Raw genomic sequence first — 12,704 nt, forward strand, 5'->3', positions numbered from 1 at the left:
TACCTTTTCAAACGAATACAATGTTACAAAATGTATCACATAGAGGTCAAATACCTCGCAATGAAATCAATGAATGACGTGTTCGTCCATATGGATTTGGAGCGATCGTCACACTTTTCAACCCAAAAGGCACATTCGAACCCCAAACGTTTTGGGGTTGTTCCAAGGCATTTTAATTGCGGTTTTTACATGTTTTTAGACCATTTTAAGTCTAAATACATTAATGTTAACTACCAAGTCACTAATGGGTGTGAATCAAAAGTTGTGGCTTTTCAAGAAACCTTTTGACCCATTATAAATACACCCTTTGTGCATTTGAAAAAAGTTCCAGAATTTTTGATCCTTTTACACACTTTCAATTTCAAACAATTAGAAGATACATCTCTGCAATTGTTTGATTGTTATCTTTTAGCCAAGACGACAATCTTGTCTTTGTCTTATCCCAATCGAAACTTCGTGTAACCCGTGGCTAATAGGGTCGAAATATTCGATTAGGAAAGTGTTCACACGATTCAAAGATCAATCCGGAGTCATCACCGTTTCAGGCACGAAGGTTTTCCAACCCCGGTATCTAACATACTGAGCATATCTCGCTTCATTATAAATGTTCACATTTCAATTTTGTTCCATTATAAGTGTTCATTTTTTTGCAATCAAATAGAGATTTTAGTGAACATGGATGTTATTTTATTAGTAGAGATTAAAGTCAGTGAAGAATTATAAAACTTAGTCTAAAGCGGACACTTTGTCCGGCACGAAGAGTAACTCATAAAGGATTAACGAGGAGGCTAGCTTAATCAGTGTCTACACGTAACGTATTTGATCTTCAATTCTGTTTAATTTAAATTTCTGTTTTTTCGCAAAGAAATAAAATAATCAGTGCTTACACATTTGTTCTGTGACAGCACACATTCTTCAACCATCATCAAAGATGGTCCAAGAGATTGACAAAAGGGGACTCAAAATAGGAACATTATGTACATAATAAAATTATACTTGTTGGAACTTCAGATGGATAAAACAGCCACCAGTCAACCACATAGCACAAAAGTACATGGGTTAAATGATCCTGCGTATCAAGCATACCATGTTAAAACAATAAACAACACATATAACTCAAGTAAAACACTTCTTTAATAAAGTAAAAGGATTGTTTAACTAATTATTTTGATGCAGTAAGTGCAAAAATTAATGTACAGCCATCAAGTCTGTAACTTTATCATCAAAAAACAATCCAAGCCCATCAACCAGAGAGTAGGCTGATGTATTAAAATGGCTAAGTTGATGAATGATCTTCCACAGAGGCTAAAAGAGGAAATTCACACATAAGCTTTCAAACAATGAAGCTGACAAGATGCTTAAACCTTCTGCATTACATCTTGTATGTCCTCAAGGTAGATTAATCATGATCCATCCTCTAGCTTTTCCGTATACGTATATTATGCCGTGTTTAACTTCCTCTGTTATCAAAGTATATTGGTTAATAGGAAGAAGAAAAAAGAAAATTTATGGCGAGTTGGTACGAAAACAAATCAAATAATTGGTTCAGAAGCATAACCAAACAAGATAAGTTCTAACCTATAACGAAGCTCTGGCAATTTCAAGGGCTTCCTCAACCGAAGTAGCACTTTGAAGTTTGACTTTGTCAATAGAAGGTTGAGTCCTAGCAAGTTTAGGCAGCAATTGAAGCTCCTCTGGAGTACCACTTTCAAGAAGAACACCCTTCAATTTACCCGAGTCCAACCAAAAGGTGGCAATCTTAGGATCAAAATTCCCAATTTGAATTGCTTCACCCACATTATCCCCGAAAAATTGCCACCATACTTTCCTTGAACTTCCTTCATATTCGAAAACTCTTGAATAGAAGTATGGAAGATAGTCATAATTATGAGTTTGTGCAGTTAGTAATGCTTTCACACAATGATGAGCTGAACCACGAGCATGATCCACATGTTCTACACGCGAAATCCTATTGTACATCTGTACATCATAAAAACATATATAATTTTAATTTATCAATCAATATAAGACGCTACTAATGTAGGGTTAGTAGTTGATCAATTCCAAGTAAAGCATACTTTTAGAGGGAACGCTGCCACATCACCAACAGCAAAAATTCCGGGTACATTGCTTCGGAACATGCCGTCAACCTATATGTTTCAGAGATATAAGTAAATCATCATTTCATTTTCAGTTATAATTTGCAGATTTAATAACACATGTCTAGGTTTCAAAACAAAAGATCATTTAAAAAAAAGGGTGATTGTACTCACCTCTATTCCACCAACAGTTGTATTTAATTTAACAGCCTTATCAAAAGGACTAACAGCAGGTTTTGCGCCAATACCAATAACAACCTGCAAATTTTGGAAAGATGAGAAAGCCTTTTAATTTTGTAAAAGCAATACAATATTACACGGTTAGTCCCTAAAGTTTGTCTGAGATTGCACGAATGAGCCTGAAGTTTTATTTTTGACGTGAATGCCCCTAATGTTTGCAAATGTTGCGTGGTTGGTCCTTGACTCTGACGGATGTTAGTCAAGCTCCGTTAAGTGACCTCATGTGTGACGCACATCAGGGACATGCATTTCAAAAAATAACTTTAGGCCCATACGTGCAATTTTGGACAAACTTTAGGGACTGTAACATCCCGTTTTCCCGTACGTATCGAAAGGTACTTACTAAATCATTTGTACGTTTATAACTCGTTAGCTTATGCGTAAATGTATGAATATATATATATATATATATATATATATATATATATATATATATATATATATATATATATACTTGATAATGTGTGCATGTATAAGTTTAATCATGGGTTTGGTTAGCGTTAAGTCTTGTGAGACTATTGTTGAAGGCTAGGTGAATATAGGAAGCGGGTTTGGATTGTACAAATTAATTAAAATCGAAAATTGTTTAAGTTGGTCGAACTGTTCAGAAACCGCCTTAGGCCGCGCCGCGACAATTGGGTCCGCGCAGCGGCATATCAAGCAAATTTGGATCAGAGATTGGGTTAAGAAGGGTCTATTTTCCCTTTATGTGTCGCGCCGCGACGATTAAGTCCGCGCCGCGACAGTTCTGCTGGACTGGTGTCGGACTTAGCTCATTTTAAGGGGTTTTAAGGGGCAAAATGGTAAATTGACATGTGGATCTGATGGGAGCATTAACTCTCCACCACATATTCATTTAATCCATTTCTTTTTCTCTTTTCTCTCCATTTTCTCTCCCAAAACACAAAACCCATTTAGATTAAATTTAAGATTTGGAGTTGAAGAATTGTGAATCAAACCTTGGAGCAAGATTTAAAGTTGTTCCTTGTGTCTCTAGCTACGCGTTGATAGTCTCGGTAAGTTCTAACCTTATGATTTAAGTTTTAATTGGTTATTGGCTAGGGTTTTGGTTACTAGAGATTTGTATGACCCATTTGAGGGTAAAATGGGTGAGTTTGGGTTATGTTGTTGTAATGAAACCCTAATAGCCACAATCTAGGGTTTTGGCCATGTAATTTGAGGTTGTAAGTGTCAATTGGTGTTGTTAGTCACTAATGCACTTTAAGAATTATGAAAGAAGTGTTAATGGGTAAATTTGACTTGATTGTGAGTCTAAGTATTATAAAATGGGTCAAAATGTACTAGTTGACCTAATTAGATGAAATGGGTATGGATTACCCTAAGTTTTGTGTTAATTGAAGTTAATAGACTTTAATTCACTAGTCTTAGTGATTAAAGTCGAGGCTTGGCCATTTATGGGCGGTTGTGAGTAGTTGAGTCATTTAATGCAAATTGGGTCATTAAATGCTCAAGTGGGAGTATTGTGGTTAATCCCACTAGTTGTGAAATTGAATGTGCACTTAATGATTTAGGTACATTGCGTTGAAGCTCGGAAGTGCTAAATCATCATCCTTGTGACAAGGTGAGTGGAATAATTATGCGTTCATGTATATGGCGTGTTTATTTGTGAATGTTATGGTATGAACCACGTGCCGGTAGTGCCATAACATGTGTGGGATGGAGTGTAAACCACGAGCCGGTAGCACTATAAACTAAGATGTGAACCACGAGCCGGTAGCATCGAGTGTGAACCACGAGCCGGTAGCACTATAAACTAAGATGTGAACCATGAGCCGGTAGCATCGAGTGTGAACCACCAGCCGGTAGCACTATAAACGAGTATGACTCAAAAGCGTATGGTGTGAACCACGAGCCGGTAGCACCATAGCGTTATTGGTTAACCATATTGAGATTGTTGATTTGTTTAGCATATTATATATATATATATGTTGAGTTGAGTATATGCTAATGAAGTGGTGTGATAATGTACGACTTGTTGGTGTTACGGGTATGATGACATGCTTTTTGAGTTACAAGTTCGTATGAGGTATTTGGTATTGTGATTGCAAATGGATAGGTTATATATATGTATGTATAATTGTTGCACTCACTAAGCCTTGCTTACCCTCTCGTTGTTTACCATTTTATAGGTTCCGGCTTGGACAAGGGTAAGGGCATACGGTCGGATTAGTGGTCTCCCGTTTGTGTTGACAGGGGGTGCTTTTGGGATAGCTTTTGAAGTGGCCTAACGTTTTGGGTAGTTTAGCCCCAAACTATGCTCGAGTGTCCTTTGGACTATAAACTATCATTGTAGTAGGTCAAACTTGTATTAAACTTAATTAATGGCCTTCGTGCCTTTTGTAAACATTTAAATGGTTGTACGTCTAAATGGAACTTGTGGAATGGTTTGCATATTTAATTGGCGCGTAAATGTGTATTATAATAAAAAAAAAAATTATCGTATGGAATACGGGTTGGGTTGTTTCAGGGACCAACCGTGTAATTTTGTCTAAAAACAATAACAAAGTTTAATTAAATAGAAGTACGCAAAAAGTGATCATAATTTTACCAAATCAGCTTCAATGGTAGAACCATCTCCAAGTTTAACAGCAGCAACATTTCCATCAGGACCAGCTTCCAAGCTTTTTATAGAGGCACCCTGTTAATGGAAATTCATGTTAATAAATAAAATATAGTAACATGTGTGTTTTTGTGTGTGGGATATTCTTGAGTATTGACTAGAGTGAGACAGAACCTTTATAAACTTAACACCATTATCTTGGTATAGTTCTTCGTATTTCTGAGCCAGTGAAGGAGTGAACAGCCTTGGCAAAAGATGATTTTCAGGAAATATGACCTGTGGTTGAACAATAAGTCGATCAAGTTAGCCAAGCAATGCACCCTTATGATTCTAATTTAAATAAGTGTACACTTGCAACGTTATATTTAAGTGGGCAGAAATCGTTTGGGCCAACGGACAATATTTGAGTAAATCCTTACAGTTGTGTCAAGGTTCCATGCAACAGTAGCGGCTGCAACTTCCATGCCTATATAGCCACCACCAACCACCACTACTTTATGCGCTTCCCCCTAAATAATATTTCAATCAGAATAAATCACTAAATATTTTAATAGAATCGCGTTGTATACAGGAGAATTATTTGCAAACAAATCCACCTAGGAACGGAACAAGAAACGATTACCAGTGATGATATTAATGAATCAGCATCAGCCACATCTCGTATATAATGAACACCACGTAAGTTCCCACCAATTGTCTCCGGGAATCTGAATCAAATAGAAGATAAGTCCAAATGTTGTACCTTATTTTTATGGATACTTGAAAGTTCAAGATGAAGACGTAATGGCCTTATATTCTTATATATTAACAGTAACTAGCAGTTTTCAAGAATACAAAAGGAACAGTGATTTACTGTGAGTAAAATATGCAATATTTTTTTAACTTTCACAGGAACATATAGCAAAGAGCTATGCGGTAGTATGCATTGTCTTCCTAAAACTTGCCTAGACGCAGAGCACCCCGTTGCAATAATGAGGGATCCATATGTTAGCAATTTTCCTGAGTTTGTAGTCAATGTTTGCTTCTCTGCATCAATCGCAGTCACTGGATCTTCATAAAGCATCTGCATTGAAATTTTGTAGTTGAGTATATATACCTTTCAGACTAATAAATCACAGTTATAGACCAATGACCATTGACCAAGTGGAAGGAACTGAACAATTTTAGCCTTCCTTTAAACCACTGGAATCGTACTTGTAGGCCATTCATCGTCTAAACCAATAGTTTAGTGTTTAGGGTCAACACGAATAGAAAATTTTTAAGTAGCGGCGGAAACCAGAAGGCAGACAAGTCTTTATGTAAGAATAAGTCAATTCAAAAACAAATTTTATAGCAGCATAATCACAGGATTAAATAAGATACATGAGTATTTCGTGCAGACAGTATAGTCAAACATGCACTAGTGTATGTATCATATCAAGATATCTATTTATCTGCATCAAGATATAGAGTCAAAATAAAGTACCTCTATTCCTTTCTCCTTGTACCAATCCGGAGTCTGCCTCTCACCTCCTGAGCCGACACAGGTGTGAAACCCCTAATTTAAATGATTAAATGCAATGTAAAAATCATTTACAACGCTACTATTTGCAATGCCATATTAGTTCATCAGTACAGTTTTCTGAAAACGGCATTGCCACCCAAAATGGGTACTCAAGCCTAGTTAACACGATCATATGCAACCCAAAACCATTAACAACATTACTATTTGCAATGCCATTTTAGTTCAACCACACAGTTTAATGATATCCAGACATGGTGAACCAAGTATATAATAGCAGTTAAATAATCAAGGATTTATTCAGTGGCAATATGGGATAAGGGTATCAGATTGAGCAAACTAACTTACCGGTAAACGAGCTGGCTTTTTGTCTAAAGGAAATAAATAACCTTTCGTCAAAGCTGGGCGCTCATATGGAGCAAATGCCTGCATTGATAGCATAGTAATCCTTATGTTAGTAACCGATCAATTCAATTAACAACAAACTATAATCACTACCCACTTGCATTAGACAAACTTGTATCTATGAGCATCATATATATTTCTACTCATTATGGTTTTTAAGAGCTACATCAATATTATTCTGTGACGAAGTTGAATCCTTAATATGCAACCATTAAGCTTCACTAATATTAATAAACCTTAATTCTTACTCCAGGTTTCTCCATTTGACATCCTTAAACCCCGAATCCTAAAACATAATTGATTACTGAATAAAAAACTGTACCTCTTTAGAAACAATACATAGCTTTCCATCAGCCATTCCATGTTCAACGAACGTCCTAGCTGCATATCCTGCAGCATTTCCACCTCCAACTATCACAAACCTAATTTCATTTCCCAAAAAAAAAAACCTTAAATCTCAATCAATCATTAAATCAAAATATCTATCTATAAAAATAACATACAAAAGAGGAAAGTATTTTAACATGTATTAACTTTACTCAAATATCAATTGCAACAAGCATCATCAAACTTCCAGTTATTGCTAGTGTGTGTGTGTGTGTCAATACATGGCACTACAAATTAAGTTAAATACATATAGAAAATAGTATAAATAAATAAACTAAACTCACTCTCTATTCTGATTGGCAAATGATGCAGAAACCACAAAGTTTCTCTTGTGGAAGCTTCTGGAAGAATGGTGGTGACGATTGAGCGATTGTGATTGAGGACACCAAAGTGAAATCCCGTGCTTAATCGATATCGAACTCGATATGCTCGCCATTGATCGTCTAATGATAGCAGCTTTAAAAAAAAGTATGAATTTGATCAACGATGACAATTAGGGTTTATGATCAACAAGTGTATGAAATTGTGCTTCTATAGAGAGACTTTAAGGTCAAACCTGATGGCATAATGAAGATGAGAGTGGTATGATCTGTGTATATAATACAAATAAAATATTAATTAATTAAGCTACTAATCCAATAATTAAAATATGATGATAACGAATTTGGCTCTAGGTTGGGTTGAAAGGACAGTTGTAGTCGTTTGATGCTGGTAAAGGACGTATGTGTGTTGGTTTCCGCCAATCAGACAAGTAAGGTTACTCCTTAAACCACTCCTCCCTATGGTTTCATTACCCGTAATAAATCATAGGCAGGGCTTAGTTACACGCGTTAGTTAACCGCTTTCACCATGTATTTAATGGAAGTGTTTAGGTTAGTTATAGGAATTGTGAGTCCTTGTGGCTTTTTATAGTTGGACTTGATGCTTTATTGCTTGTACATTGTATATTAAGAGGAGTATTGTTTTAGCCATGATAGGGAATGTTTAGTTATGAGTTAGTTATAAGATACTGGTGTTAATGTGGCGCTGATGTGGAAGGTTAAGAGGATGAATAGTTTAGTTACGATAGGGAGTGGCCTTATCGTAACTAAACTATTCATCCTCTTAACCTTCCACGTCAGCACCACATCAACACCAATATCCTATAACTAACTCATAACTAAACACTTCATATCATGGCTAAAACAATACTCCTCTTAATGTACAACGTACAAGCAATAAAGCAGCAAGTTCAATAATAAAAAGTCACTGGGACCCACAATTCCTATAACTAAGATTTATACTTCCGTTAAATTGATGGTGAGTGCGGGTAACTAACGCGGGTAACTAAGCCGTGCCTATAGTTAGTTACGGGTAATGACGGGTAACTACGGGTAATGAGCGGGTAATGGAACCATAGGGAGTGGTCTAAGCATAATTTTCATTACACCACCATTAACGGAGCGTCAGAGTTACATAAATGAGCCAGTCGAATATTTGACAGGTGATTGACATTTTCACTGGCCAATCAGAAATTAGTATTGAATATATTTATTTAATTAATTAATTTTTCTAACTCCATTTTCAATCAAATTTTATCACATCTCTTCACCAATATTTGACATAAAAATTTGACCTTAGACCATTTGTAGTGGTGAGTGGTGACGGGGTGATGGAGCGTGATGGAGTGTTTTTGTGGGGTATAGTGCTGATTTGGCAAATGTGATGGCGTGATGAAGTTTGTAGTGGTGAGCGTGATGGTTGTGTAATGAGTTAAATTGGTTCCACTATTTTAATTTATTTTTCATTTAGTTTGATTTATTTTTTTAACTTGTTTGTTTTTTTACAAAAAATAATACATATTTAAATAATAAAAATTTATAAAAACACACTTAAATTAATAAAAAGCAAACCATTACAATTTATTAAAGTCCTAAAAATTAAAAATTACCATAATTTAAAAATCCGAATACAATTACTTTATTAAATTCCTAGAACTTAAAACGTATGTTCATAATAAAATATAAATTACTCGTCGTCACTTGAAAGCTCGATATAATCTTTGTATTTCTCGGCCATCTTTTTCTTGAACCTTAAAGCGGATTTCCTTTCTTTCGGATCGGCGATATCGGCTAAATTAAGTTTAAATAATTTAATGACTTCCATTGCCGATCGTGTTCGTTCTTCCTCTACAATTGCATCTGTAAGTAACTAGAGGGGGGTAGATGGTTACTTAATACGTTTTTAACACTTTTTCGATTGATCACCAAATTTGATTAACTATGATCAATCAATTCAACTCAAACTTGATGTGTGTGGTGTATATGTTCAATATGATAAGCAAAGTAATGTAAAGAACATAAACACAAGGATTTATAGTGGTTCGGGTGGATGTTAACTAATCCACCTTAATCCACTCCCCGATTAGGCGATTACACTAATCGGGATTTCTTGCTTCACTAAGCACTTTTCCAAACCCGGTGGAGATCCGATTTACAAGTCTTCAACTTCTTTGGTAGACAACAAACCTAATCTTTCTATCCTTTTGAAAGACCAACTCCAACCTAGCTCAACTTGTCTTCAACTTGGACAAGTATTAATCTTCAAATAAGATTAATCAACTTTCTAAGTCCCTTTAAGGAAGTAGATCACTAAGCTAGCCTATGCTTCTACTAATTGAAGTTACAAGACTCATACAATTTGCAATGATGATCCTAAGACAATACTAGGACATACATCACACTAAGTAAACTCACAAGATAAACAATTTTGATTAGTAAGTTTACAACAACCAAATTCTATATCTATAAGATCATGGAATCTTCTCTTTCTTGATCACATTTGAGTGGTAATTAAAGCCCTTGTGATCTCTGGAAATAAGCCTTTGAAATATACAAGAGGGTCAACTTCAAATTCTCTTCAATGCTTGCTATTTATAGTGAGATTCAAAAATTAGCCGTTGTCACACGGTCGACTGTGGTTCGACCGTGCGTACCCCAGTCCAAAATATGTATTTGTTGTATAACCGTTTGACTCGAATTTAAACACCACATTTTGGAATCTTTACTCCATCTAACACTTGCAAAAGAAACCCAATATCCTATACAAGTACTATATGCATTTAAGTGTGTGAGATTTGGTCTTATTGAGTGAAAATGACATAACACTCCAAATGTGGTAAACCCAACATTCTTGGAGAAGTGTCTTGATTGACATTTTGGGTAATCTCAGTTTGGTCAAGACTTAGTTAGGTTCATTAATGCATTTGGTTCAATCCTAAAGACTAGTCAACATGTCATTAACTTCCTAGTTTCAATTAATCACAAGTCATATTCATTTTAAGACTAAGTAGAGATTAATTGGTTGATGTCTTTCTATATCAAACATTAAGTGTGTAAAGACATCAATGTTAAGTCATACTTGGACATGTTACACAATGTGTTACTTAGATAAGACCAAATAAGTTATTGACCATTATTCTTTTTACCCATAACTTCTTCGTTTTAAATCCGTTTTGAGTGAATCAAATTGCTATGGTTTCATATTGAACTCTATTTTATGAATCTAAACAGAAAAAGTATAGGTTTATAGTCGGAAATATAAGTTACAAGTCATTTTTGTAAGAGGTAGTCCTTTCACTCGAAAGAACGACGTCTTGATGACCATTTTGAAAAACATACTTCCACTTTGAGTTTAACCATGATTTTTGGATATAGTTTCATGTTCATAAGAAAAATCATTTTCCCAGAAGAACAACTTTTAAATCAAATTTTATCATAGTTTTTAATTATCAAACCCAAAACAGCTCGCGGTGTTACTACGATGGCGTATATCCGGTTTTACGGTGTTTTTTCGTGTTTTCAGATTTTAAATCATTAAGTTAGCATATCATATAGATATAGAACATGTGTTTAGTCGATTTTAAAAAGTCAAGTTAGAAGGATTAACTTTTGTTTGCGAACAAGTTTAGAATTAACTAAACTATGTTCTAGTGATTACAAGTTTAAACCTTCGAATAAGGTAGTTTTATATATATGAATCGAATGATGTTATGAACATCATTACTATCTCAAGTTTAGTAGGTAAACCTACTGAAAATGATGAAAAAATAACTTGAGCTTCAAAGGATCTTTGGATGGCTTGAAAGTTCTTGAAGCAGAATCATGACACGAAAACAAGTTCAAGTAAGATTTCCACTCGAAATAAGATTGTTATAGTTATAGAAATTGAATCAAAGTTTGAATATGTGTGACACCGCTATTATTATTTTTTTTAAACGTGGCGGAAGCATTGATTTATTAATTACAAAATAAACATTAACTATTGCTAAGACAACCAGTGTCACGTCACTTGTGATTACAAAATATAAAAGACCACATCAGAGTTAACTCTGTCAAACATAACATCATCATGCCCGTCTTCTCCCAAAAGCACTATCTACAAAAGCTAACAACCTGCAGGGAGGAGATAGAGGGGAATTAGCACGAAGCTAAGTGAGTACGACTAACTACAGGCCATAGCATACATAAGTGTTATACTAATCATGTCTCAATAGTCTAACACACAAACATCACCCAAGTGCCGTCTACAGAGACTCTGGCGGCTTGGCCAAACCATTAATCACCAGCTGATCCGACTGGGGCTTACCAGAAGTTCCTCCACCACCGTATGTATATACATAATCCACACGCGACGGACGCGTCATTCACATATATATACACCACGGCTGTCTAGGCCACCACATGAGGAACCCAACCCGCAGGTTGATCTCTCCTACCGAGGCCACCACACAATAGGGACGCACTGGGCTCCAGCAGACAAGCATCGACCAACATGCAGTCATCACAAGAACTAACTAACCACAACAATAAGTATATCTAACAAGCATGACAATCATAATATAACATGCTTCTATATACTATATTCTTCAGTTAGTCCCACTCACCAAATACCAGCAAACGAGAAGGTGTTCAGCTATCTAATCACTGAACCTTCTCTTTCTCCTTTTCTCCTGAGAAATACATATACACAAGTTAGTTTCTATCCGATAGCACAAAAGAGCACAATACTAAAATTTTTGTCAGAAAAAGTATCCGCTAAAAATTTTTGCTTAACACTTGTGCACTTTCAAAATTTACATCAAAATCATCAAAATAAAAACGGGCAGCATAACGGCTAAAAATCAACACTTAGTAAAAATTTCTACTGCATAGACCATCGGTCGATTGTCAGAGACTATCGGCCGATCGTCACTATACCATCGGTCGATCGATCACACTATCGACCGATCGTTAAAATTACAACCGTTGGTCGAAGGACTTCCACCATCAGTCGATCGTCTAGTCCATCGACCGATCGTCACACACCATCGGTCGGTGGTCAGAGACCATCGGCCGATGGTAGTTCATCTGCAGCATCAGCTACCAAAGTGACGGGTTTCTCACCAAACTCACCAATTCTCGATCTAGAGCTCGTTTTTAACCTCAAAACTCACCAAATCGAAGACACTAAA

General features: G+C 35.8%; 1 protein-coding gene across 1 annotated transcript; it reads right to left on the bottom strand.

The window, feature by feature from the left end:
- Positions 1-1,080: 1,080 nt before the first annotated feature.
- LOC139839639 (monodehydroascorbate reductase, chloroplastic/mitochondrial) lies at positions 1,081-7,938 on the bottom strand. The gene is made up of 14 exons (XM_071829761.1): positions 7,770-7,938; positions 7,498-7,669; positions 7,149-7,248; positions 6,770-6,847; positions 6,386-6,457; positions 5,865-5,983; positions 5,543-5,627; positions 5,340-5,429; positions 5,095-5,196; positions 4,909-4,998; positions 2,274-2,357; positions 2,079-2,150; positions 1,579-1,980; positions 1,081-1,460 (listed from the first exon to the last, which is right to left on the bottom strand). The coding sequence occupies exons 1-13, from the start codon at positions 7,777-7,779 to the stop codon at positions 1,579-1,581; spliced, it is 1,476 nt and encodes a 491-aa protein (XP_071685862.1). The 5' UTR covers positions 7,780-7,938; the 3' UTR covers positions 1,081-1,460.
- Positions 7,939-12,704: the final 4,766 nt, after the last annotated feature.

Source organism: Rutidosis leptorrhynchoides, chromosome 4 (genome assembly GCF_046630445.1).
Source record: "Rutidosis leptorrhynchoides isolate AG116_Rl617_1_P2 chromosome 4, CSIRO_AGI_Rlap_v1, whole genome shotgun sequence".
Classification (NCBI taxonomy): Eukaryota; Viridiplantae; Streptophyta; class Magnoliopsida; order Asterales; family Asteraceae; genus Rutidosis; species Rutidosis leptorrhynchoides.

What these genes read in the sequence shown, in the direction of transcription:
- LOC139839639 (XM_071829761.1), bottom strand. An exon ending in TATGTATTGTTTCTAAAGAG is followed by an intron (nt 6,848 to 7,148) that starts GTACAGTTTTTT and finishes CTATCAATGCAG; the next exon opens with GCATTTGCTCCATATGAGCG. An exon ending in CTACCATTGAAGCTGATTTG is followed by an intron (nt 2,358 to 4,908) that starts GTAAAATTATGA and finishes CAAAATTTGCAG; the next exon opens with GTTGTTATTGGTATTGGCGC.